Source organism: Cucumis sativus, chromosome 2, assembly GCF_000004075.3.
Source record: "Cucumis sativus cultivar 9930 chromosome 2, Cucumber_9930_V3, whole genome shotgun sequence".
NCBI lineage: Eukaryota > Viridiplantae > Streptophyta > Magnoliopsida > Cucurbitales > Cucurbitaceae > Cucumis > Cucumis sativus.
Window position 1 is genome coordinate 13,306,500 of NC_026656.2, and position 27,945 is coordinate 13,334,444.

Genomic DNA, 27,945 nt, shown 5'->3' on the forward strand with positions numbered 1-27,945 from the left:
GATTGTCCATTTCTTAAAATAGTGTAATAGATCATTTCTAATGATAAATACAATAAAAAAAATGTAAAAAGTATTTAAACACGCGTAATAAAATTGGGATATAATAAAAAATTCATATGTAGAATTAACATTTTAAATTCAAATTATAATATTAAATTCATTTTTATTTCAACAAATTTCAATTAAACTATATATATATGCTTTTTCACTTTTTTAAAGATTTTATTTTTGTTTCTATAAATTATAGATTAAATTATGAATTTCAATTGATATTTATATTTATTATGAAAACAAAGGTGGCAAAGAGGGTTTTCGGACGTCGGCGATGGAACAAAGCGGGAGGCGTTTGAGTTTGCGTTTGGTACTATAAAATGCTTAATCACCGCCATGCAAATTGTGGAACCCCATCCTTCTTCCTTATCTTACACTTTAAATCAAAAAATAATTAAAGTATTAATTTGGTTGATTTTAGTATTTCTACTCTCAAATCTTCCATTTCTCCTTTTAGTAATTAAATATATGTTTAAAATGTATAGTAACCATGCTAACAAGAAGAAATAAAAAGTAACAAAGAAAACTAAATTAAAGATTTATTTAAAATCCAAAGATTAAAATTAGTTGTTTTGAATTATATAGCTTTATATTCTTTTTATAAGAATAATAATAATAAAAAAAAAAGACAAAAGATTTTACTACACAAAGTTTTGTAACGAAATTTAAATATTCTTTTTGTCAAAATTTTACCATTTTGGACGAATTTCCTATTTTATATTCTCAAAATTAAAATAATAATAATAACAATAATAATAATAATAATAATAAAAATAAAAAAAGAGAGTATAATAAGAACAATTAGTTCCCATTTCATCTTCTTCTACGTTTTTCTTTTCTTCCTCCCTAGGGCTTTCCTTCCATTTTTTTCTTTTCCTTCTCCATACCTGAGGGGGGACCTTTCGTTATACGTAAATTCAATCTCCACTCAGATTTCCAAACGTTTCCAACTCTTCAATCCAATCCCCGGAGTTTCCTCGATTTCTCCTTCACATTTCGATGGGCGTTTTGTTCTATATCTTGAAATTTTATTTTTGATTTCTTTACTTTCGTTGCTCTAAAGGGTTTATGACCAATTCGTGATTTTTCTGTTTCTCCGTCCTTGGATTCATATTCTTTTTCTCTATTGGGTTAAGGGGAATCTAGGGTTTTCGAATTCGGGTGCAGGACTTAGCTGGTTTTCGGTTCAGCTACTGTTTGTCCCTTGTTGTTGTTTTTGATTTGGTGCTGCTCAGATGTGTAGTAAATTTGGATCAAGAACTGTGTGATCGCCGCTCGGTGGCGAGCGACTCGTCGATTTGAGGGTTTGGGTTTTTGTATGGAAACTCGGAGCAGAAAGCGGGCGGAGGCCTCCTCAGCAGCCCCTTCTTCTTCGTCTTCTGGTCCCAATACTCGTTCTACCAAGCGCTCTCGTCTTTCTGCTACTTCTTCATCGAATCTTGCTGCTGCATCTACACTTTCGATCTCTACACGTTCTCGCTCTACCCGAACCCAAGAACCGTCTGCCACTACTACTCCAATGGACTCGACTAATGAATCATCTGGGTCACGCCGACGTGGGAAGAATTCTGATAAAGAGAACTCGGATAAGGGGAAGGAGAAGGAACATGAGGTTAGGATTGGGGATAGGGAAAGAAATGCTGACCAGAGCTTTGGGTTGAATATTGAAGGGAGTGGCGGTGGGGAGGATGATGATAATGATAGTGAAGGAGGAATAGGAGTCTTGCAGCAGAATTTATCCACTGCTAGTAGTGCCCTTCAAGGACTTCTCAGGAAACTCGGTGCTGGATTGGATGATTTACTTCCATCTTCTGCTATTGCATCGGCTTCATCCTCACAGCAGAGAGGACGGCTTAAGAAAATCTTATCTGGGTTGAGAGCGGATGGAGAAGAAGGGAAGCAGGTTGAGGCATTGACACAACTATGTGAGATGCTTTCAATCGGGACTGAGGAGTCTCTAAGTACTTTCTCTGTTGATTCTTTTGTCCCTGTCCTTGTTGGGTTGCTTAATCACGAAAGCAATCCTGATATAATGCTTCTAGCGGCTAGGGCACTAACCCATCTGTGTGATGTTCTTCCTTCATCATGTGCTGCTGTCGTGCACTATGGTGCTGTTCCCTGCTTCTGTGCGAGATTGCTGACTATAGAATACATGGACCTAGCCGAACAGGTTTGCTCTTTGCATCTGACTTGGCTCTTGTGAAACGTGGGAGTAGATATTGTTACCAATTCAGAGTGAACTGTACTTTTCTGATTTGTAAATGTGCTTACGCGTAATATTTACCGTGATAATTGAGTGGAGCCAAAAATGCTCTTCTCACACACTTGGTGCTCACGAGGTTATGAGACTGGATGTGACTTGTAGATTAAGCAGTTTTGTCTCGTCTTGTTTCTGTTTTAATAACTGATAGTATCATTCTGACGATTAATACAGGGAGGTTTAATGAATTCTTTGTTTAAGTTGCTGTGCATGAAATCCTATGAGTTCATATTTTCTCGAGTCTGATATGATGGTACTAATAGAAGTAGGTTTCTGTCAACAGTCCCTGCAAGCTTTAAAGAAGATATCCCAGGAACACCCTACTGCTTGCCTGCGGGCTGGTGCTCTCATGGCTGTGCTTTCGTATTTAGATTTCTTCTCTACAGGAGTTCAGGTAACTGATGGCCTTACTCTGCAGATTTTGGATGTCATCAAAGATTGGACTTGTTTGTCATCAGGGTTCATATATTTTACTGGTTAACTGTTATCATTTTGTTGAAATTGTATTGTAGCGAGTTGCATTGTCCACTGCTGCGAATATGTGCAAGAAGCTTCCTTCAGATGCAGCTGACTTTGTGATGGAAGCTGTTCCTCTGCTGACAAACCTTCTTCAGTATCATGATGCAAAAGTAAGTTGCTTTAGTCATAGTTAACAATTTTGAGATTCGAGGTTTTTGTAGTAGATGAATCTTTCTTTGACTTCAATTGGAGACCAATGAGACGGTGTCTTATAAGTTATAACAAAAAGAGAGATAGGCTCTCCTCCTGGAGGGTTTCTCTGAAGAATGAATGGCATTTCTTTACACCTTTTTGTGGGTTCTTGCGGCTAAACCCTTTTGTGATGTTCTTTTTTTTTTTTTTTTTTTGTTTATTTATTTCTTACACTTGAAGTTTTTGGATGTCTTTTTGGTCGCTCAGGCTTGTCCACCCTCCCACCCACCCCCTCTTAAAAGATTAACAATTAAGGTCTTTTTAAAGGAAAATCAGTGAGGAAATGTGAGATACTCTTGTTTCTTTGTTTATCCACCTAAATTCCTTGTTGGTAGGTGTTGGAGCACGCTTCAGTTTGTTTGACTCGTATTGCGGAGGCCTTTGCATCATCTCCTGATAAATTAGATGAACTATGTAACCATGGACTTGTTACGCAAGCTGCCTCACTTATTTCCACCAGCAGTACTGGAGGTGGACAGTCAACTCTGGGATCAGCTACTTACACTGTAAGTTCCAAATGTGCTTTCATCCTGCGATGGTTTAGTGTTTGAGGGTATTGATTACATCTTCACAATTATGCAGGGACTAATCCGACTTCTTTCCACATGTGCAAGTGGATCTGCCTTGGGTGCTAAAACTTTGCTGCTTCTTGGGATCAGTGGCATTCTTAAAGATATATTATCTGGTTCTGGTGTGTCTACTAATGCATCTGTTTCGCCTGCATTAAATAGACCACAAGAGCAGGTGGGTTCTGCTAATTTTCCTGGTGATCACTCTGCAGTCTGCATAGTATCATTTTCCCCTTTTAGACAACTCTTGTTGTTCCCTTGGGTTTTCCATCTCATTTATAGTCTAACAATACGAAAATGAAAAATCTGATTGATTATTTTCTTGCTCTTTTACAACCCAAACACCTGTATTTATACTCGTGTTAAAACTAACAGAAACTTTGCTAATCTAACATAGTAGCTGACTAAACTAACTGATGGAGGGTTAATGTGCTGACTGATCAGGTCTAATTTGCAGCCTAGCTAATTGTATTATTCGTTGACTAGGATTAGTATTGCGAACCAAGATTAAAATATCCATTAACATGTCAATATCTGGAAATCCAAGGGTTCAACATTGATATTAAAGATCCACTGATGTCTTTGACATCTTTTATTAATGCGCGTAAAACATAAAAAATGTCATATGTTCAGTCCAATATGAATATAGGTTATCCGTAACTTAATTTGGGAGTAAAAATAAGTTAATTGCTAACCCAAATAAATTTTGTAAATTTTTTACTCCCAAAAATATCCATTAATATTGATATTTATGGTAAGGTGGACTAAAATGATTCAAGGCTTTTGATCAATGTGGTTGAATGTAATCTTTTAATTAATAATTATTTACTATCAATAGATTTCTGTGAATTAGTTACTTATCTGAAAAATTTTCAATTGCCACAAATTACAATCTTCTGCTTTTGGTCTGTATTTTACTCTAGTATTCTATAATGGAGGTTATTTTTCTGATTTTGTTAACTGTTGAGTTGAATGTTTAACCTCTTTTCTTAAACAGTTTGATTTCTGTTGAATGTAGATTTTTGAGATAGTCAACTTGGCAAATGAGCTTCTACCTCCTCTACCTCAAGGAACTATTTCCTTTCCGCCCAACTTTAATATGCTTGTGAAAGGACCAGTCATCAAGAAGCCATCTACTAGTGGTTCTGTGAAAGAAGAAGATCCAACTGATAGTGCTCCAGAAGTGTCAGCTCGTGAGAAACTCTTAAAGGATCAGCCAGAGCTCCTCCTCCAGTTTGGAATGGATCTCCTTCCTATTTTAATACAGGTATGATGGCATATTATACTTACTTTGGATCCTAAGAGAGGTCGTTTCTGGTTCAGTTAGTACTGAAATTGTGCTCTTTTGTCAATTAGATCTATGGTTCCAGTGTGAATGGTCCAGTACGTCATAAATGTCTTTCTGGAATTGGAAAATTGATGTACTTCAGCACTCCAGAGATGATACAATCGTTATTGAATGTGACTAATATAGCAAGGTATCCAACTTCACTGTGCCTAAGATTTCTAGGCTTGCTTTGTTGATGTACTTAATTTTCCATTTCTTGATTTAGTTTTCTAGCTGGTGTTTTGGCATGGAAAGATCCACATATTTTGATTCCTGCTCTCCAAATTGCTGAGATTCTTATGGAAAAGCTTCACGAAACATTTTCTAAGATGTTCCTTCGGGAGGGCGTTGTTTATGCTGTTGACCAGCTTATCTTGGCTAATAACCAAAATACTTCTTCCCAATCGGCTTCTGTTGAGAAGGATAGCACCTCTGCTTCTGGAACTTCATCACGCACTCGACGTTATAGGCGGCGTAGTGGAAATATGAACTCGGATGGAAGTTCACTGGATGAAAACAAGAATTCTGTATCTGGAAGTGGTGTTCCACAGGGTTCGGTGGAGGTTCCATCAATTAATTCTAATCTCCGATCTTCTGTAAGTTCCTGTGCCAATGCATTTAAAACTAAGTATTTCCCCTTAGATCCGGGAGATGTTGAAGTTGGAGTTACAGATGATCTCTTACGTCTGAAGAATCTTTGTTTCAAGTTGAATGCTGGTATTGATGATCAGAAGAGTAAATCGAAAGGAAAGTTGAAAGCGTCAGGGTCTCGCTTAGACGATATTATTACAAATAAGGAAGAGTATTTAACTGGCGTGATATCTGAAATGCTAGTTGAATTGGGCAAAGATGATGGTGTTTCCACCTTTGAATTTATTGGTAGTGGTGTCGTTGGAGTTCTGCTTAACTACTTTTCTTGTGGATACTTTTCTAAAGGAAGAATTTCGGATGTGGAGTTGCCAAAGCTTCGGCAACAAGTGCTTAAAAGATTTAAATCATTTATTTCTGTTGCTCTTCCTGGTAGCATTAATGAAGGAACAGTTGCTCCTATGACAGTCTTAGTTCAAAAGCTGCAGAGTGCTTTATCGTCGCTGGAGCGTTTTCCAGTTGTCCTGAGCCATTCTTCTAGATCTTCCAGTGGTAGTGCCCGGCTTTCCTCTGGGCTTAGTGTATTATCTCAGCCATTTAAGTTACGACTTTGTCGAGCTCAGGGAGAAAAATCACTTCGTGATTATTCATCTAATATTGTTCTGATCGATCCATTGGCAAGTTTAGCAGCTGTTGAAGAGTTTCTGTGGCCTAGGGTTCAGAAAAGTGAATCTGGTCAGAAACCTTCAGCATCTGGTGCAAACTCAGATTCGGGAACTACGCCTTCAGGAAATGTTGCTCCATCAGGGTTAAATTCAACCCCGAGTTCAACCGCTCGTCGTTACTCTACTAGGTCTAGATCATCGATGACTATTGGAGAAAGAGCAGGGAAGGAATCTTCACAGGAGAAAAACACATCAAAGGGGAAGGGGAAAGCTATTCTAAAGCCTGCCTGGGAGGAGAAGAGAGGCCTGCAAACTAGAAGTTCTACCCGTAGAAGAGCAGCTGTGGACAAGGATGCACAAATGAAGCCTGTAAATGGAGAGACTACGTCTGAGGTATTTTTTCACAACAGGAGGAACACTACTTCAATAAATCTAATGGTCCAGTAATATGCAAGTTTTGGGGCTAGATGACAAGTTTAAATGGAGTTCGAAATAAGTTATCTTTCCGAGTATATTTTGCTATGTATTAAATTTGTAATTTGTTGATATGTTTGTATGTGCTTTAACATGTCCTTAAATGCTACAAGTTACACAGATCCAACTTTATGTAGTTGTTATGTTTGTTTAAGAATCTCAAACTTTCTTGATAGTACTATTACTTCGGTTTTTCTCTTTTTTTGTTCAACTCGTTTGATGGTCAGCTTCTTATTCTCTGTAGGATGAAGAATTGGACCTAACCTCTATCCAGATTGATGATTCCTTAGTGATTGAGGACGATGATATTTCTGATGATGAAGACGATGATCACGATGATGTATGCAATTAATTAGCAGTTTTTCTTTTTACATCACAGTTTGATAATTTCGTACTAGGATTCTGATAATTGATATTGCAAAAAAAGGGCTCATCTTCCACTTCTGTTAGTTTCTATCTATAGAAATCTCATTGTTTTGAAGCATGCTTAGCATGTTAACTGACTGAACCTTTTCTTCTCAATCCTTCTTGGTTCTTATGATTCAGGTGCTGCAGGATGATTCTCTTCCTCTTTGCATGCCTGAAAAGGTGCATGATGTCAAATTGGGCGACACAGTTGAAGATGGGGATGCTGGTCCAGCTACAAGTGATGGTCAGATTCATTCAACTTTTGGCTCGAGCAGCAGAGCTGCTACAGTCAGGGGTTCTAGTTCTCCTGATCATAGGAGTGGAAATTCTTTTAGTTCGAGAGGAGGTATGTCATTTGCTGCTGCTGCGATGGCGGGGCTCGGACCAGCCAATGGCAGAGGTTTCCGTGGAGGTCGGGATCCACAGGGACGCCCTCTTTTTGGTGGTTCCAATGACAACCCAAAATTACTTTTTTCTTCTGGTGAGAAGCAGCTTGATAGGCATTTGACAATATACCAAGCTGTTCAACGTCAGCTTGTTTTGAATGAAGACGATGATGAGAGGTTTGCTGGTACTGGAAGTGATTTTTTGTCTAACGATGGTAGCAGTTTATGGGGTGATATATATACTATCACATATCAGAGGGCAGATAATCAATCTGAAAGAGCTGTTTTAGCTGGGGAATCAAGCTCTTCAAAATCTAAATCCACCAAATGTGTATCAACTTCCAATTCAAATTCAGAGTCTCAGTTCCATCAAATGTCACTTTTAGATAGTATTTTACAAGGGAAACTTCCATGTGATTTTGACAAATCTAATCCTACATATGATATACTATCTTTATTGCGTGTACTTGAGGGATTGAATCAGCTTGCTCCTCGCTTAAGGGCACAAATCGTGTCAGATCAATTTGCAGAGGGAAAAATCACTGCGCTTGATGAATTGGGTGGAGTTGGTGGAAAGGTTCCTCATGAGGAATTTATCAACAACAAGCTTACTCCCAAGTTGGCTCGACAGATTCAGGATGCTCTTGCACTATGCAGTGGGAGTCTTCCCTCATGGTGCTACCAATTGACTAAGGCATGCCCATTCTTATTTCCTTTTGAGACCCGCCGGCAATATTTCTATTCAACTGCATTTGGGTTGTCACGTGCATTGTATCGGCTACATCAGCAGCAAGGAGCTGATGGTCTTGGAACAGTAAATGAACGAGAGGGAAGGGTCGGAAGATTGCAGCGCCAGAAGGTTCGTGTCTCCCGTAATCGTATATTGGATTCTGCTGCAAAAGTTATGGAGATGTATTCCAGCCAGAAGGCTGTTCTTGAAGTTGAATATTTTGGTGAAGTGGGAACTGGATTAGGTCCGACCCTTGAGTTCTACACACTTTTAAGTCATGAACTGCAGAGGGCTGGACTCGGAATGTGGAGGTCTAATTCATTGCAAGAGTCAACAGATAGTGGTGAAGATGGACAAGCTAGGAAGCCTAAAGGTGGCTCTAGGCTTACTTCTGATGCAGCCAATATTGATATTATTCAATCACCTCTTGGGTTGTTTCCTCGACCTTGGCCAGCAAATGCTGATTCTTCTGATGGCAGCCAATTTTCGAAGGTTATTGAATATTTCCGGCTTGTTGGTCGTGTGATGGCCAAAGCTCTCCAAGATGGAAGACTGTTGGATCTACCGCTCTCAACAGCATTTTATAAGCTTGTTCTTGGTCAAGTAAGTTAGTAATATGACATACTTCCGTTTTTTCTCCCACTCTAAATGGATGGATGTTATCTGGGCATTGGGCTTTTAATATTTTCATTTTGATGAAACATGGTGAATTAATTTTCAGGATCTTGATTTACATGATATCCTCTCATTTGATGCTGAGCTTGGGAAGACTTTACAAGAATTGCAGGCTCTTGTTTGCCGGAAGCAGTATTTAGGATCGTTAAATGGTGATAATCAAAATACAATTTCCAACTTGACTTTCCGTGGGATTCCAGTTGAAGACCTCTGCTTGGATTTTACAGTTCCTGGTTATCCAGACTATGTGTTGAGACCAGGAGATGAAACTGTATAATTATAAAATCTCTAGTTATTCACCTCATCTTTTCACGTTTAAGTAAAATGTTAACATTGGATAAATTTTCAGGTTAACATTCATAACTTGGAGGAGTACATATCCTTAGTATTAGATGCAACTGTCAAGACTGGAATAATGCGGCAAATGGAAGCATTTACTGCAGGATTCAATCAGGTAACTTCATGATGATATGTTTATTTGATTTGGTATTGCATGTTTCCATTAGATGTGTGCAGTATTGAAGGAAGGCTTTTGGATTCAATCTCTATATCAAGACGGCTTTAAGACACCTGCTGAGATATTAAATCATTTCTGAAGTCTTCAAATTACCATGTTGTGATGTTTTGTAATGGTTTTAATTTCGAACCTACTGCACTGGGGGATTCCACAGTAAAAAGAGAATGAATGATGAAACACATGTTTTGTGCATTTGTGGACCTTAGTATAGTGTTATAACTTTCTTGCTTCCCATTCTTATTGCACATTATGGCTTTTGTGGGTTTTCAAAGATTTCCTTACACAGGTTGATCAATCACTTCTCCCCTAATGAGTTATTGATCTGTGTTCCTAGACTAATTCTAACTTTTAGCTATCTGAATAGGGACTTCAAGCTTGCTTTTGATACATATGGTATTGGTACTGTATTCACTGGGAATTTTTTTTGTTATTTATTCATTTATGACATTGATCTTAATTCATTTATGACACACACACACACACATATTATTAATAATAATAATATTTATTATTATTATTATTGGTATTTGAATTTGTTTTTGCCCAAGCAACTTAGAGTTAAACCAAGGATGGATCGGCTAATCTTTGCCAATTGACCTATCCTGTTGGACTATTACTCAGAGTTGTTAAATTATTGATCAGTGGGAACTGAGTTTTCAAATTTAGATATTAATCAATAATCTACAGCATCAGCATAATTCTCTTTACCTCTTTCTTTATATGTGCATGGATTGTCTCTTTCCTTTTCCAAGATTTGATCCTTTATGTTTGAAGTTCAGGTGTTTGACATCACAGCATTACATATATTCATTCCCCATGAATTGGACCATTTGCTATGTGGCCGTAGAGAATTGTGGAAGGTATGCCAATATTCATGTTACCTACTGTTAAATCAGCAGTTTTGGAGTTTCTTGCGTCATCTTGTTTCAAAATTGCCTTATTGAAATAATAGTGACATTATGCCATATTTTTTAGGCTGACACACTGGTGGATCATATTAAATTTGATCATGGATACACAGCCAAGAGTCCTGCAATAGTCAATGTGAGCTATTTTCGTAACTTTTGAAGAATGAAATCTCGAATTATGAGATAATCAAGTATTGATTCATGGTTCTCATATGTTGTCTGTCTCTTATGGGCTTCTCAGTTTCTTGAAATTATGGGAGAATTCACACCGGAGCAGCAGCGAGCATTCTGCCAGTTTGTTACAGGTGCACCTAGGCTTCCACCAGGTGGCCTTGCAGTGTTGAACCCAAGATTGACTATTGTGAGAAAGGTATTGTATGAAGGAGTATTACTCTTTTGATAATATACGGACAGCAATATCTTTTAGTTGCCATAGGTTTACTAGAAACCTTAGTGAAATTTCTAATCAGTTATACTGATAGGTCAGTTTGATACCAAACCGATGGCTTGGTTGCTTATATGGTTTAAGGTCATATTGATGTATTTACTTTCGTTTTTAAACATTGAATCAATGGGCTATTTTTTCTCCATTGAAGGCCTAATGCTGTTTTTATGTTCTTCAGCATTCATCAACAGCAACGAATGCAGCAAACAGCGCCACAGGGGCTTCTGAGTCAGCAGATGATGATTTGCCTAGTGTCATGACATGCGCCAATTACCTTAAGCTTCCTCCATACTCGACCAAGGTACTTATATTCATAAATTACATTTACAAAAACTTGAATTGAGGATGAGACGTTCTAAAGCTTTGTTTTAGTATGTGAATGAACGAATGGTTTGCTGTTGTGCGAGCAGGAAATAATGTACAAGAAACTAATCTATGCGATCAATGAGGGGCAGGGATCGTTTGATTTGTCATGAGTTTTTGGGACTAACCACAACTTGTGTATACTATTAACTTGCAATACTCGGACCGGATGGATCCTGTTTGTCTGCAAAATAGCTACGGTGGTGAAAGGTGCCTTACTTTTGGCAGCTGCCGTCAGAGAATCAGTACCTTCTCATTTTGTTTCTACTTTTTTTACCTTTTGGAGTTTGTACATTCATATTTTAACCATTCTGCTCATCATGTTCTCCTGTTTATTTGCTCTCTCGTTGTTAGAGCAATGGGTAATTCCACAGTCTGGTTAATGTTCGGGTCGAATTGGAACTATTGGCCACATTTTCAGGGAAAATGTAGAGGGAATTTTTCGAAAGTACTTTCTTCTCAGTTCCAACTTTTTAGATTATCATGTAAATAAATAGGAATTCGTTGGATTCCCTCCACAGGCACCTGGGGTGGTTATTGGCTGATACATGATGTATGTCATAAAAATGATTGAAAGCGAAATAAACAATTCAATATTCTTCTTCCTGCTTTATTTATTTTTGCTGCTGCTGATCAATACATATACATGTTCATCTTCTTTCTACTTATGTTTTTTAAACTCATTTTCTTGTTTCCGAGGATTCTTCTAATCGGAAAGCTTATGATATTGGTAGACCATTTAATTGAAAGATCAAATGAAATGATTTTACTTCAAAGTTGTGTGGTTTGTATGAATTCTAAACATTTAGGCATTAAGGGGAGCACAAGGACACTTAAAAATCTCGTCTACATTATCTCGTAGGGGTTAAGTTACAGAAAAATTATATTTTAAACTATCATTTGTTTCAAAAATACCTTTGACAAATTAAAATCTTTGTAAGGGTTCCAAGAGTCATTGCAACTTCAGCATATTTCATCGACTTTGCTTTTAGACTACTATATACCACTAAGGAGAATGGTAAAGCTAAAGAATCTTGTGGAACATTCTTTGTTCTCATGTGTTGTTTTTCATTACGAATTAGCGATCAAACATAAATGGATTTGCTCTTACCTTTCTATTGAAACATAAAGGGATGAAAGAATATATAGATTTCAAGAAAAGGATATGAAAATTCAAAAGCCTCACTTTGTGTAATTTAGAGGACTCAATATCGTAATGGGCCTAAAATCGGCCCAATGGGCCACTAAGTGAGGTTCTCCCCGCCAAAAGTATAAAATAAAAATTTCACTTTCGCGGCAAAATGGATATAAAAACCAAACAACGAGATTACGAACAACAAGACGCGGAAGCTATGGGCACTGAAGAAGACGATCTCGATCTTCTCCTTTCTCTCCAAGATAAAGTCCTTGAAACTCCTCCTGGAACTCCGCCTCATACCTCAGGTTCGACTCTTAGTTCATCAACTATGGTGATCAATCACTTCTTTGTTTCTTCTTCTTCTTCTTCTCCTCATCGTTTCCCCCCCCTGGTAATTCAGATTCCATTGTTTCAATATGTAGATGAATCAACGTAGTTTCCATAATCAATGTATGTTGATTTTTCTTCCAGAAGAAAACATTTGTAATGAAGATATGTTTTGGACGGAATTGTTTTTTATGTTGCAGACCTTCTATCTGACGATGAATCACCAAGACGAGCAGGTCCGGCGGATATGTCTATCTTTAGAAACGCTGTCAAAGACTGCCTTGATTATGACCACATACCGACTGAAAAAAATGGAAAAACGAACCGGTCTAAGGCCTCTAATGATGTTTCAATCGAGAAGTTTTCTGGTTTGCGAATGAGGTACTGTGTGGTGATTTGCGTTACAGAAGAACTGTGCGTACTCTGTTCTTGAATTTGTACCGGGATAATTTATGGTTCGTCTCAGTCCTATGTGAAGGTTTTAGGGAACTTAGAACTCAATTATCAGGGAAGCTATTCTATTAAGCGTATTAGATGTGTTTTTCCTTACTTTTATTCTCTTTTGATATCAGGAATCAAGTTGTAGCACCTGCAGAGCTTCGTGATCGTTTTTCTGATATTCGCTTTGTTCGTTTGTCAACCATAAAGTAGGTTCACTTCACATCTTTTTATTTTTGTTTGACTGACTTGAATTCGTGGCGCTTTAAACAACCAAATACGGAATTTTTGCTGTTAGTGAAATGTGTATAAATGTGTGCAGTACTTTGTTGATTTTGTAACAATTTTTGTTGGCTTTACTTGCTTACTATCGAGGTGAATGATGGTCATGCTCTATTAGATCAACGATTATATTTTTCCTCATGTGAAATAAGAGAATATAACGACAATGATTTCTTTTATTAAGATTGATATGATATTATTCTGGTTAATCTTAACACGAACTCCATCAACATTGAAGGGATCAATTGTAATGGTGTTTCACATTTTTAAAGGCAAGATAGTCGACTGAATTTCTCAAGCGCAAATAACTATATCTCCAAAGTCTATGTATCATTGTATTTGTAACATCATAAAGATGCATTTGACTTTTTCATTAATCTTCAATGGTGTCATGCGGTTTGTTGGGGGTTTTTACATGCTTCAGGACTTAACTCCATTAAAACCTAGCACCAGTTTTCTATTCATTCGGGGACAAACTCTCTCTAAGATCATTTCATTCGGGGACAAACTCTCTCTAAACTCTCTCTAAGATCATTTAAATACAAAAGTCTCGGATATACATTTCAATTGCAATTATAAGAAATGTGATATTTACATAAAGAACATAGAAAGTAACTACGAAAATTTGTGTACACGTATTTAAAAATGACTATTCATTTTTTCGAAGATATTAAATATATATCTGTAAAAGGATTAAAGGGATTTCTTAAACTTCATTGAGATTTACTAAATACATATGAAGTCTATCAGGAACGGCATTTTTAGTTTTGGAAATAGATTTTGTTAACTTCAATTTTGGATAAGATTTGAGAAACAAGTTCAATTGTTCGTTAAATTTTCAGGAATATGTTGATCGGGGACACCCTTTCAGGCTGTTGGGTAACTGTCGGAGTGTTGACTGAGAAAGGAAGTCCAAAGACAAGCTCTACTGGGAAAGCTTACTGCATCTGGAAACTTAGTTGTTTGGATGAAAACACTGTTTCTGTTTTCTTATTTGGTGACGCTTATAAAAGAAATTGCAAGGAGCTGGCTGGAACAGTTTTTGCCCTTTTTAACTCTACAGTACGAAAGGATGCAACGGTACAAACTATAAAATTCTTCTGTTCAGTGATACATGTGTTGTAGTTCTTGAATTACCTACTTCCATTTCTTATTTCAGGGCATGGGATTTTCTTTAAGTGTTTATCAACCAAACCAGTTGTTAATGATGGGCACTTCAGATGACTATGGAGTATGCAAGGGGAAGAAGGATGGGATTGCTTGTACAGCAGTAATAAATAGGTTTGTCATTAAAAAATCTAAGTTACCTTGTATATTAGCTCCTGATATGATTGAATGTGACTCCGAATACCTACGTGCAAAAAGGAGTTATATGAGTGGACAGGAACTGAGGGCCGATGAAACTTCTTGGCAATTTTGTGATCCATTAGACTAAACGTTTACACTATTGATTGAACAACTACCCAATGTGTCAAAAGCATATATACCTGGATCAGCCTATCTTAGATGGGATTTTCCTTTTATTGATAAATGGGACAATCAATTCATTGTTGGATTAGTCCTTTGGCTAGAATAACTTTAACATAATATTTTTTTAAAAAGTTATGAGCCAGATCTTATAATCAAGGGAACTATTTGATACGGTCTTTCTGGGTTCATTGATACTTTGTCTTTAAAGATACTTATAATACTAACCTTACAGTTGGTATGTTCGAAGTGGTTTTCCCCCTAATTTTGTTTTGGCCTGAACATGATTATTTTTGTGATCAAATTTGTCAAAACCCATATTATAGTTATTGATAATATAAACTGCATTTTCCCATACAATAAGACTATCTGTTCATTAGCTAAATATCTGGGTCTAACTTGCCTATGTCCATGTGGATTGTGGACTGCCATATTGTCTTCAGTTTATCATTCATCGAGGTCTTAATATAATAGCATTCACAAGTTGTGTCTTGTTGAGCTTAGTAAAATGCGAAACTTGGGTCTGTTATCTCTTCATAATTCTTTTATTGTTATTATTATTATTATTTTTGAAATCTCATAATTCTTTTATTTCTTTACTACATATGGCAATCTTCTTTAGGGATTCTTGTTTACAAAGTCAATAGTGCATGTAGTATAAGGGGTCTATTTCTCATGTTTTCATAGTTTTTGCAATTCAAAATTTGGAAATTCTGATTGAATATTTTGTTACTACAGGCGACGTGGTATATACTGTAAATACCACAAATCAGTAAGTCAATGTTCTCGATATGGTAATCTTGTTGTGAATGCGTATTTTGAAAACACATCTAACTGATGCGTTGCTTCTTTCTATTGTTTTCTTACAGAAGGCATCAGAAAAATATTCCACAACCACACGAACTGAGCTCAAAGGAGGGTAAGGGAGCAATGACACGATCATGATATTACTTTCTTTCATACTCCATCCTTTTTCTTTCTTATTTGTTTCATTTACGGGCACAGGAATCTGAGGACTGCATTCAGAGATTATCATCATAAGCCAGAGGGAGTTTACATGGTAGATCCGCTAGCTGGTAAAGTGACTTCTAAGAAGCCAACACAGCCGATTAAACTGTTGTCTGTGGAAGGCCTGAAAAGGGCATTGAGGTTTGTACAAGACATAGCATTTCATTCATAATTTATTTTAATAAAAGCAATTTCGGAGGAATTAAAAGATTTTAAATAAGTGGGGGGATGTTATCTTGATTTCACGACTATGGGTAAATCCAAAATACTTGCAACACTTCACCCTATATGGTTAGGTAGATTCTACTCTCTTTATTTCAGTTTCAAATTATTTATCGTTTCATTTTAATGGTTAAACAAATTCCAATATGATTTCCTTCTACATATTGAATTAACGCCTATAACAATCTCTCTTACTCTTGAACTATAGACTTCGAATTTTTCATTCAGAATATGAACTTGGTGGGTTGGACTAAAAATATGGGAAAGAATTATGTACTTCCAAGTTTAACACTTGATCATTATCTTGAATTTTAATTGCGGGTCATTTTGAATATCCCTTGTATTATTTGTACTGCAGCATTCTAAAAAAAGATGTTTTCTGCATTTTCCATCCTTCTTTTGTTAGAATAGAACTTAAGCGGATTTATGAATGGAATTAGAGTATGAGTGGTCATTCATCTGTAGACCATATGTCCTCTTGGGTTCATTTGTATTGAGTCACAAGCCATTTGACTCTATTTTAGTGTAGTTTTCCATTTTCAAACATTGATCTTCAACAAACGGACAAACTAAACGGATTCTTGAATGCTTAACAAGTAATTATTTTGTTGTGTTCTTTGTTTTCGGCTGATTTACTCTATCCACGTGAACAGCAATGCAGATAAAGTAACCACCAACGCACACTCGCAAGGGAAAAGATTCCTCGCTGAGATAACAGGTTAGAGATCTTAACCTTTACGTTGCATTATCCGAAGATTTATACTTCTCTTGAAACTTCTCCCAATTGCAGGGAAATTGACTAGCCAAAGTGTAAATAAAGAATCAACCAAAAGAAGTCAGCAGAGAATCAATTCAGAAAAGACATCAATTTTGTAAGATTCTACTCATTAACTTATTGTTCTTCCATTGCCGTCTTTTCACGCCATTAGCGAACTACATGATATCTTTCAGGAAGTCGACAGTTGAAAACCAACAACCAGACCCAAAAAGAAAGAAAACTGACCATACTCCGGCAAACAAAACCACTAAAGATATCGGGAAGATGATAGAGTTAGATTATGTTAGCTCAGAAGATGACGATGATGATATCAACCTTATATTCGGCAGATAAATTAATTAAAGTTAGAGCTTTACAACCAGAGCTAATCTAATAATGATCAAGTCTCGACGACTATAGTTTAAAAGGAATCCTTGCTCATTGTGGTTTGAGAGGAGATGTGGTATTGATTCATGGACTACTGCAGCAAGAACAAAGTTTTGTTTATATTGAAATGGGAGGAACTCGATTTTGCTTATTTGAGGCCATTTTTTAGCTTCCCCTTTTGTTTGCTTTGCATAATGAGTTTGTGGTTTTACACAGCTTGGTGCCAGATGGCTGAATGCAAAGCTCTAATTGTTGATATAAAACAAGGGGGGAGAAATAGTCATCCACATCTCTTTTTAAATCTACTATGGTACTTTTTCATCCTAAATTTGGTCCTCTAAAATGAAAAGGGATGGATCAAAATTGTTACTTTTTTGGATCAGAGCATTCCAATTTATATCTCTAAATCTAATCTAGGTTGTATCCATAAATTTATTAATTTAAATCTTGAATTATTTTATGCTCTCTACGTTTTTGTTCAATTAATATTGCGTAAAGTTTAAGATTTGAGTTGGCAACTAAACTCAATTTAAACATTTCATTATGATTTTTTCATCATATATTGGTTTTTCAATGTTGTATGAACTTCTTCAAACGTTGATTTTACAAAATAGACTATTATAGACAATTCTTAACGGAACTTATGACAAAGTCAAAATCAATTCATTTACTAATGTTTTAGCAAAGTTTTTTTTAAACAGAATGTAATGAATGTAATGTACGATGTAAGTAAACGATCAAAATAGTATTTAAACTTTCTATTACTTCCTCGTGTTTTTCAATGTTAAATAGCAGTGATCTTAGTTTTAAAAGGTCCAACATAACCGTCTGTGAAACTGTATTTGTAGATTGTTTCCAAAATGAATTGAAATCAACGTTACTTGCAATCAATTGGATTACTGTTTACATTAATTACAATTTGGTTCACATATGCATAAAATGTGAACTATTTAAAATGATCTTACAAATATAACATAATAATTGCAAACCAAACATGACATCATAGCCATTCTAATTAATAAGATATAAACATTATAATTAAATAATGTATTCTTCTCCAATTCTCCGTCATGTTTGTTCAGGGTGGAAGTGAATCATTAAAGACATTTTTAACTGCATAAATCAAAGAGAGATCATACCAATTTATACGTGTATTTTTTCGTTACATAGTTTTTTATCGACTAAGAAAAAAAAGTAAGCATTCTTCGTATCCTTGTGTTTTGGTTAACCTAAAAGAGAAGGTTGAAATGTGGTGATTTGTGTTGAATCATAAGTGTTAGTTGTTGGCACATTATTTGATATGGATTTAGTTAGGTTATGATTGTTAGCCAAGAAACTGTTTGTGTCAACAAATTGACTAAAAGACCAAACTTTGAGGAATTTTTTTAAAGCCATGAGATAACAAACTTAAGAATTGTTGTGTGTGTAAGAGAGAGAGAAGGAACAATTGAAAAGTAGACTAAAATACAAATCTACAACCACCATTAACCACTCAACCACCACCATTCTTTTAAAAAATCACAATGGACAAAAATTCTAGTGGTGTTTGGTCATTTGGTTAATTATGAAAGTTAATCTATATATTAATTTGGTATGTGGATTTGTTTATGTAAGATTATGAACCAAATCTCCCAAATAATGTAAATTTATGTTACATATGCAAAACTCTAATTTTAACAAATTCGACCGCCAAAGAAAGCGATAGGAAACATAGATAGTAAAAATCAACAAGGAGATTTACATGACTTACTAATAATGTGTTAGGTGTGTTCACAAACAAAGAAAGTGAGTATTTTTATTACTAGAAAAAATATTAGGTAATACAATGCAAATGGGTCGACTGGTGTTAGGGAGTTTATGTGTATGTATCAAGGATATGTCCTAGACTCCAATTTGTTGATTGGTTACTTGATCACTCAAAGCAACCAATTAATAAATCAAGGCAGATTCTAACATTTAGATTTTACGTTAAGGTCATGTTTACCAAACCAATAATGAAAAGTGATGTAATCGTACTTAAATTTCATTGATCAGTCAATTGGCAATGAGCTTGAATTGCAAACGTAATTGAGTTATATTTTATCATGTATACTTAAAATTATAAATTTTGTAAAATTTACTGTTATTGTTATCGTTACCTTTATCTTTGATGGTCAGAAGATATCAGTATCTCTAACTCTAATAGTAAAAATGTTACAATTGAAATTTTTTTAACTATAACAATAGCAATAGTGATAGACATAATGATAACTATATCGGGAACAATACAATAAGACGTAATTCTCAAGCGTAATTAGATTGAGCATTCTCAACTCATCAATCAAATTGAGTTATTTCATTACAAATTTGGATGTGAGTTCCATGTGTCAATATAATTGCATAACATATAAATAAAGACCTATTAGTCATGTTTTGGTCTAAACAAAGTAAAGTGACATTATTTATTAGTCATGTGTTCTTCAATTCATTTTTTTTAATAGGTTTTCATAGCATGAGATTATAATTCAAAGTTTAGAAGTGTAATTAGAACTCGTTAACACGTAGACATATATATATCTAATTGATCTAATCACACACATGTATAAATATATAATATTGAAGGCAGGTTTGATCTAAACCAAACTTTCAAACAGGTTGCAACTAATCTCATCTCACTAATTTAATAAAACTTTCCTACAACTACCTTCCTAATTCACATTCATATTTTTCTTTTCTTTTTTTGTTCATCAAGTCCTCTTCTTCCATTTGATTAGCTGAAACATCAAGAATCGATATCCCATTTAGGACATTTAAAAAAAAAAAACAAAACAAAAACCTTTTTTAGGTTAAAATTCACTTTCTTACACCTTAGTTTAAAAGACTCATTAATACCCTTCATTTCTTTGTTTGGAAAACAATGGATTGCCCACTGGCTTCTTCATTCATCTTATTTATTTGTTAGTTCAAATTAAATACAGTGGACCATACATAATATATATATATATATATGTTAATTAAGGCAACGAAACCTCCGCTTTTACCTCTTCTCATAATATGATATGATATTGTCCATTTTAGACATAGAACCTAATAGCTTTGTTTTTAGCGCCGCTCAAAAGATCTAATATATTTGTCTTAACTTTCTTAACGCATAGGACATTTTGTTTGCCCTCCTAACAACATTCCTCTTGAATAAAATACCATTTTGAGCATCCTCTTGAAAAAAAATTTGTATACTCCCAATTGTGAGAGCTTGCTTTAAATCTCGAGGGCACCTTCATTTCATTTCGTGTCACTTGTTCATCTCTAGACACATTGTGTCCATCCTAGATCAACATGTAAATAAAGGGCAAACATGGATCACACTTGCTCTTATCAATGTAAAGAGACACAACAAGAATACTCAAATCAAGCATGAACGATACTCACTAAACTTAGAGGATTTCACCCACACAAGTAGGTTTAGACTATATGACTTTGATACTAGTCGGTAAGGGCAAGGAAATTCCTCTACATATCTCTATTATGACAGCAAACAAACCTCTCAATTACTAAGACATTTTATACGTTAAAATAGAGTTGTATTACTTTCGTTATGAGTTTATTATATTGATATTTTGTAAAGAATTCACGTATTTGTTAATGAAATAAAAAAGTGTGAAAGATTTTCAAATATTAATTCAAGTAGGGTCTGGTAAATTTGGTTTCATTTTCCAATTAATAGGATTAAGATTGTATGTTTTCGTTGCGTATAATACAATTCTAATTGTTATAGCTCTTATTGTTTTCACTTCAAAATGTTTTCAAATTTAATAAAATATTAAATTCTAGCGGTGATAGACAAAAAGATAGTTATGTATATCAATATTTACGGGTGTTTATTATCAACTTCCTCTTTCTTTCATTTTAAAATTGTGGGTACTCACTTTTTCTTTTCTTTTCTTTGTTTTGAAATCAAATTTTCTTTACTGCTTTCTTCTTTCACTCTGCTTTTGTTATAAGGCTCGAATTGAATTCAAATTGACATTCGAAAGTTTGGTAAACAAAATCAAAAAATAAAAAGACCCTTTTTTCTTTTTGGATTCAATTCTTAAACAATTTTATAAATTGTAATGAAAAGAAAGAAATCTCCACATTTTCATACACAAACAAAATCTTTGGTTGTGACTCGTGTCTTCCTTCAAAAAGAAGAAAACAAATAACAACCAAAGAGAATACCTTTCTTTAAAGATGAGATTGAAAATTGAGAAAATTAGTCGAAGCAAAAAAAAGAAAGAAAAAAAAAAGTTACCCAAAAGTTGGTGCGAGCCTGATAGAGACCGAGAGCGACAAGTTTCACCTTCAACATCCATTGATTAGTAAAAATTTCCAATTTTTCATCAATCCCAAATCAGTAGAATCAATAGGGTACTTTCAATTTCAATTTTCATAACCTTATTTTTACTCTGCCATAGATAGCTGGCCAAGAGCTGGCCTCTTCTTTCCCTTCTTTATAGACCCAGTTCCCTTGTCTTCTTGACTCTCCCTCTCTCTTCTAATTTCTTTGTGACCCTTTGTAAATGTGCCTAGATTTGTGGGTCAACTCCACAATTTTCTCTTTTTCTCTTGGTGATTCTGCATTGGGAGATTTTTGAACGAAGGTCTGAGAGGAAGAAATGAGTGTTTCGAGGTTTATTAAGTGTGTTACGGTTGGTGATGGTGCTGTTGGGAAAACTTGTATGCTTATCTCCTACACCAGCAACACTTTTCCCACGGTGAGCTAATTCAAGCCTTGACATGACTCTTTTGTTCTTTTTCTTGTTTGGTTCCTGAGAAATTTTGGGGGATTTAGTTAATTCCACGAGGGTTTTTCTTTTTGAGTAATGAACTTCAGTTTCTGCACCTTTTAGACTGAGAATGCTTGTTTCTTTACTGGGTTTTGTGCACTTTGTGTTTTTTTTTCTGTTGCCTTCCTTAAGCTTTTGGTGCTTGTGTTCTTGGTTTTGGGAGAATACATCTGTTGTGTTTTTGTTTGCATGCTTTTACCAATTGAAGCAAAGATAATTTGTATCTAAATGTTTGGTGGAATACGAATCTCTTGGAGTTGCAGATTCTGTTGAGTAATTTCAGCCTCTATCCAGTCTATTTGTTGTTGTAGGAAGACTCCCAAAAGAGAGCACTAAAATTTTCGTCTTTTGACCAGGTTTACAAGATTAGGAGGGAGGGGATTATGGTTTCCTTTTTATTTGTGTATGGATTTCTTGTTCTTTATTATTATTTGTTTTCTGTTTAATTTTGAAGTACACTTTGCTTTGTGTATTCATGTGGCGATCCTAATATTTTGGTGTCTAAGTTTAAATACAATATCTATATCTTCAGCTGGAAACATTTCCTGATCCTCCATAAAACCGTACTTTTGCCCCGTCTTGGATCTCCATTCGTCTCTGTTCATGCATGAGTTGGGGAATCTTTTTGCATTGTAGGAATCTTGATAGTTTATCTGGAGCGCTTGTCTTCCATTTCAAAATTTTGTGAAATAAAGTGCCTGGTTTGAAGATTGTAACTATTTACATACACAAGGTTTTGTATGCTTTAGATTATGACATTGATACACAAATTTTGTGAGATTGTTATCCATCTTTGGTGACTGGTAAATGCTCTGAAACAGGATTACGTGCCAACTGTTTTCGACAATTTTAGCGCAAATGTAGTTGTGGATGGCAGTACAGTCAACCTAGGCTTGTGGGATACTGCTGGTATGTTGAAAACAAGTCGTTACTTAACTTGACTTCTTGCTAAGATTCTGATGCATGAATCATAAATCAGGTCAGGAAGATTACAATAGATTGCGACCATTGAGCTATCGTGGAGCAGATGTATTTCTGTTAGCATTCTCTCTCATAAGCAGGGCTAGCTATGAAAATGTGGCCAAAAAAGTAAGTCTATGCTTTATCTTTGTCTTGTTGAACTTATCCTTCATTATTTTTGTTTTAATGTCACGTGTTCCTATTTTAGCTAATACACTTCTTTCCCATGACAGTGGATTCCTGAACTAAGGCATTATGCTCCTGGTGTACCGGTTATTCTCGTCGGGACTAAGCTTGGTTATATTCTTCACTACTTTTATACTTTTCAAGTGTAGCATTTCAAACTGTCTTTTCCCATTTGTTTGTTGGAGATTGTTCCTAAATGCAAATAATTCACCATGTTGAATCCGTTTCTTTAAGAAAAGGAAAAAAAAAAAAATCACCATGATAAACATCATGAAACAAGAATGCTGTTAATTAGATATGGTGTTAGTTGAACGACCTTATAACCGTAATCATGAGCATTGACTTGCTTTTTGTAGATCTTCGAGAAGATAAACAGTACCTAAACGAACACCCAGGGATTGTGCCAATTACCACTGCCCAGGTATCCTGCAGTATACCCCTATATTTACGAGTTCCATACTACAGAATTATTCCAGCGTCTCTTTTATAGCGTGCTTTAATTATATTCTTCTCATGTTTCTATAGTTTAATATTTGAACTCTTCTTGCAGGGAGAGGAACTAAGAAAACTCATTGGTGCCCCAGTTTACATCGAATGCAGTTCGAAAACACAGCAAGTATGAAGAATCCATTTTCTTCTCTCTATACTTTCTCTAGTCCCTCACTCCTTACCAACTCCTTTTTGGTTTATGATCCGAATGCAGAATGTGAAAGCAGTTTTCGACGCAGCAATCAAAGTGGTTCTCCAACCTCCAAAGCGGAAGAAGCGAAAGAAGAGAAAGGCACAGAAGGCTTGTTCTATATTATGATGCAAAATTAGGTGTATCCCGACCGGTTAGAATTCGAAGACCTAATAGTAAGCTACTCATCACATTTAGCCCCTAACGATCACTATATGAGTTATATTTTCACATTGTCCTTAACACAACCCTATAATCAAGCAGCACAACTCATCCTCTTTGCTTGCTTGCTTTCTGGGTTGTGCTATGATTTGTAAAAAAGTGGTTTAAAGTCATCTGCTTGTAATATGCATACGATAATATATGTTTGAGTTTAGATATCTTTTGTGTAACTGATTCTCGAGTTAGTATTGATATAGTGCAGTATGTTGTCCTGCTTCAATATATTGTGATGTTCTTGTATGCTTTTCATCTACCAGTTGGTTAGACTCATCTTTCCAGAGATTTGGGTGATTGTAGAAGAACAATCTGTATTTGGAGTAATGTTGACTCAACAATATTTATAGGCTTGTAATATCATTTGAATTTCTACCATTAGTTTGTATGTAACTTTGGGACTTCATATATGCATGATTATGATATAATAAATCTTCTGAATTTAGTTTTCTTGTTCTGTTCAAAAGGGTTATATCTTAATCCAAATGTTATGTTCAAGTTTGATTGCATATCTAACACAGTACTACTATTTCCCTTGTTCACCACTCTCTAAGGCTGATTTCGATATTGTATTAGTTAAAATGTTGATGTCAAAGGAAATGTTCGTCGATAACAAATTTTGTATGACACCTATGGTAATGCAAAAATGTCGACGAAAATTTAATACCATGGTTTAACTATGAAAACACGATTTGAATTGTTTCCTTAGGTCCTTTATTATTTACAAAACCAAATAAAATTCAATAACATTTTTTCAAAAGTTGAAATATCATTTGGATGGAGCTTTTCATGCAATAAATTTATTGCTTTGAAGGACTTTTATTATGTTTGCATTATGGTGATATTGTGATTCTTCCTCTTTTTAATGAGTGTTAGGACTATTTCAATGTAGGGGTTCCATAGTTAACATAACTTTTGGGGGACTTATGAATTAATAATTAATAGTGGTTGGCATTATTCATATATATATATCAACCTCCCTCCCTCCATTTTATTATTATTTTTAAAATTCCTTTGTCTAGGAAGATGGGTTATATTTGAAATTATGTAGGGCATTTAATTGACCTATCACAAATTTGCCTCCCCCACAAAGATTTTGTAAAGATACTTGTGTGAGGGAATATACCTTATTTTCAACCTCTCAAATTAAATCTTGCTAAATCATAAACTCATCCTCTATTTGATTCGAAGATATTTTTGATAAATGAAAAAACTCTAAGTGAAACACGTATTTTTTCCTTTTAGAAGTTCTCGGGTTGAAGTTTGTATTGTTGCATTATTTAAAATTTTATGTTTAGTTGGTAACCAAAAGGAAAACAAAACTCAAAAAGTTTACTCATATAGGCTTTTAATTATGTTTTGTTAATCAAAATTAGAATATGACACTGTTAAATAAGTAAATTTCAAATAGTTATTGAATTAATAAACAATTAAATTCATTTGAAATCTATTATGAATTGCATCATTAGTTATAAATATATGTAATAACCAATTTTTGGTATTTCCTCTGTGTTTATTCATGTATTAAATAAATCTTTAAATGGCAAAATATGTGTAATACTAATAAGATTTTGTAAAACTCACTTTTCAACTTCACTTTCACAAATTGTCATTTTAAAAGTTGATGGTAAAATAAAGCTAAATAAATTTATCTAATTCTAACAAAATATCATTGTTTTATGCATACATATATATATATATAGTTTGAATGATTTGAATAAACAAAGAAATTTATAGTTTCAATTAAATGAAATCAAAGTCAAAATGGTAGCTGTAATACCTTCTTCTTCTTCTTCTTCATTCCATTCCATAAAATTGAATGAAAGGCTCAATCATGATTTATTAAGTAACACTCAAAGTATTTAGCAACAAAATTAAAACAATACAAATAAAAAATTCCACCACTTATTATTATCATTATTGTTTCTTCTTTCAATACCCTCTTCATGTTTTTAATTTATTGATGGATTTAAGACTTCAATACTAACTTTCTTTTTTTATTTCGAAAATACAACAAATAAAAGACATTAAATACATAGAAGATTCTCATATAAATCATTCTATATAAATTTATAATTTATTTAACAAAGAAAGAGATGAATCCATATGAGGTGTTACATCATATATTTGGTTGTATTAACACTTCTGACCATTTTTCCATCTTTTCCATTACACTTAACAATTATTGAAAATTTAATTGGAGGCTCTTTTCCAAAAATTAAATAAATAATCAAAGATCAAATTGAGGCATTATGACAAAGATGACTCAAAAGGCTTCAACTTTTGGTTAACTTTTAATTCCAAGTCTCTCCTAACGAAGGTAGGTTTCTTCGATGCTCTAACTTTCGTTATCTTACTTTCTTTCGTATTATGATAAATAGCGAAGAAACCTACGTTCTTAATAAAATAAATGAATTATTTCTTTCATTATTAGTTAATTTTGAGGTAGAATCTATAAAATTAAATATGATATTGAGTATGTAAAACAAAAATAAAGATTTAGTTCAAAAAACAAAAACTTGAGATCCAATCTAAGAATGATGAACCCAAACAAACCCCGTTTGAGAAAACATGCTGAGTATCCCATGTTCGATGGATTACTCGCTACTCCTTACCAATTGGTTTTGAAATGAAATTCTATATAATCTAATATTCTTGATTTTTAATATTTCAAAAAAATTTATCCCCTACGTGATCTTAAAAGTGTCAAAGTTAATGTAGCTCCGTAATTAATTGACATATACTGTTTTTTTAGATCGAAAGTTCAAATTTATATTTCCTAACAATTAGGAAAACAAAAAATTGATAAATTTTTTTATTGCGAGTCCATCCATCTTTTGAGATTTGAACCAAAATATTTACGAATACAGTAAAATATCAATAACAGATGTTGATAGATACTGAAAAACTGTCACCATCTATATCACTGATAGACAATATAGATCTCTATCATTGTTGATAACTAGTAAACTATCAAACTATCAAACATTGATATATTTTTAAATATTTTCTAACAGTTTTATCATTTAAAAATTTTCCTTAAAAAAGGATGATGTTTTGCATTACGAGTCCACCAAAAACCATTGACTTTCATTACTCTTAATCTTGAATTTAATTTTGAATAATGGAACAATTATGGAGAAAAAAAACTAACCAATAAAACCATTGAAAGTTATAAACAAAAATCCTCAAACTTAGGTATTAATTAGAATACTAATCTATGCCATAAGATTGGGTAGACAAAAAGAAGTCAAAACAAAGATTTTAAACCAACATTAAGAAGCCATCTCAATACAACTAGGCCCTAGGATAGGGTTTTTATTTAAGATCCAATTTTCAACCATACAAAAAGCAAAGTCAAATTTAGTTTTTGAATAATAGAACAATGGTGATTTAGGATGATTGTTATTAGGTCATTTCTATTGTTTAATTAGTATTTAATTTGTTTTTTTTAAATTTTCTTCTAAAGTTTACAAATTAATGACTTAAGTTGTAACATTTAGCATTTTTTTTGAAATTTTTGAAGAGTTTTTCTCGATTTTATGGATGAAATTTTGTTATTTGGCCATGTATTTGACCTAATGTTTAATCTTATTAAGATTCATAATTATAATTAAAAAGCGATAAATCATTAAAAGCTAAATTATAAGTTTAATGATCAGTGAAATTTCAAATTTTTGTCTTTAATTTTTAATTTTGTATTTAATACTTTCATACCATATCTAAAAAATTAATAAATCTATCAACCACTTTTTAAAATTTAGAAAATAAATAAATGTAAACTTAAAGTTTAAAGTTTAAGTATTTGCTAAATACTTTTTAACAAGATATTACGATCTATTAATCAGAGTAGACTACTATTTATATTTATCGCAGTCAATTGTAGAAAAATCGTGATATTTTATAAATATTTTTGTTTATTTTGTTATATTTAAACATAGACTATTTTTTTAAAATTTTTGGATGATTTTTTGAAAATCCAAAAAAGAGAAATAA

The 27,945-nt window shown here is 34.1% G+C and overlaps 3 protein-coding genes across 4 annotated transcripts; all 3 read left to right on the top strand.

Annotated features, from left to right (window-relative positions):
• The first annotated feature begins 869 nt into the window (after positions 1 to 869).
• On the top strand, positions 870 to 11,690 carry LOC101218793 (E3 ubiquitin-protein ligase UPL3). Its single transcript, XM_004146992.3, has 17 exons — positions 870 to 2,221; positions 2,595 to 2,705; positions 2,824 to 2,940; positions 3,358 to 3,528; positions 3,605 to 3,766; positions 4,610 to 4,858; positions 4,948 to 5,069; positions 5,145 to 6,564; positions 6,890 to 6,985; positions 7,192 to 8,772; positions 8,891 to 9,115; positions 9,194 to 9,298; positions 10,141 to 10,221; positions 10,337 to 10,405; positions 10,511 to 10,639; positions 10,893 to 11,015; positions 11,125 to 11,690. Exons 1-17 carry the CDS (start codon positions 1,370 to 1,372, stop codon positions 11,188 to 11,190), a joined length of 5,679 nt encoding a protein of 1,892 aa, XP_004147040.1. The 5' UTR covers positions 870 to 1,369; the 3' UTR covers positions 11,191 to 11,690.
• Positions 11,691 to 12,375: 685 nt separating this feature from the next.
• Positions 12,376 to 17,570, top strand: LOC101219022. The gene is made up of 11 exons (XM_004146993.3): positions 12,376 to 12,520; positions 12,743 to 12,923; positions 13,115 to 13,189; positions 14,105 to 14,342; positions 14,422 to 14,543; positions 15,468 to 15,501; positions 15,599 to 15,648; positions 15,735 to 15,878; positions 16,613 to 16,677; positions 16,750 to 16,831; positions 16,911 to 17,570. The coding sequence occupies exons 1-11, from the start codon at positions 12,379 to 12,381 to the stop codon at positions 17,068 to 17,070; spliced, it is 1,293 nt and encodes a 430-aa protein (XP_004147041.2). The 5' UTR covers positions 12,376 to 12,378; the 3' UTR covers positions 17,071 to 17,570.
• A 3,795-nt stretch (positions 17,571 to 21,365) lies between these two features.
• LOC101219263 (rac-like GTP-binding protein RAC1) lies at positions 21,366 to 24,357 on the top strand. 2 transcript variants are annotated; one of them, XM_004146994.3, is made up of 8 exons: positions 21,366 to 21,836; positions 22,730 to 22,817; positions 22,888 to 22,997; positions 23,102 to 23,165; positions 23,411 to 23,475; positions 23,605 to 23,670; positions 23,758 to 23,909; positions 24,213 to 24,357. In XM_004146994.3, exons 1-7 carry the CDS (start codon positions 21,738 to 21,740, stop codon positions 23,860 to 23,862), a joined length of 597 nt encoding a protein of 198 aa, XP_004147042.1. In that variant the 5' UTR covers positions 21,366 to 21,737; the 3' UTR covers positions 23,863 to 23,909; positions 24,213 to 24,357. The 2 variants fall into 2 exon arrangements, with proteins under 2 accessions (XP_004147042.1, XP_011649289.1); XM_011650987.2 differs by having other exon boundaries at positions 21,370 to 21,836; positions 23,758 to 24,342.
• Positions 24,358 to 27,945: the final 3,588 nt, after the last annotated feature.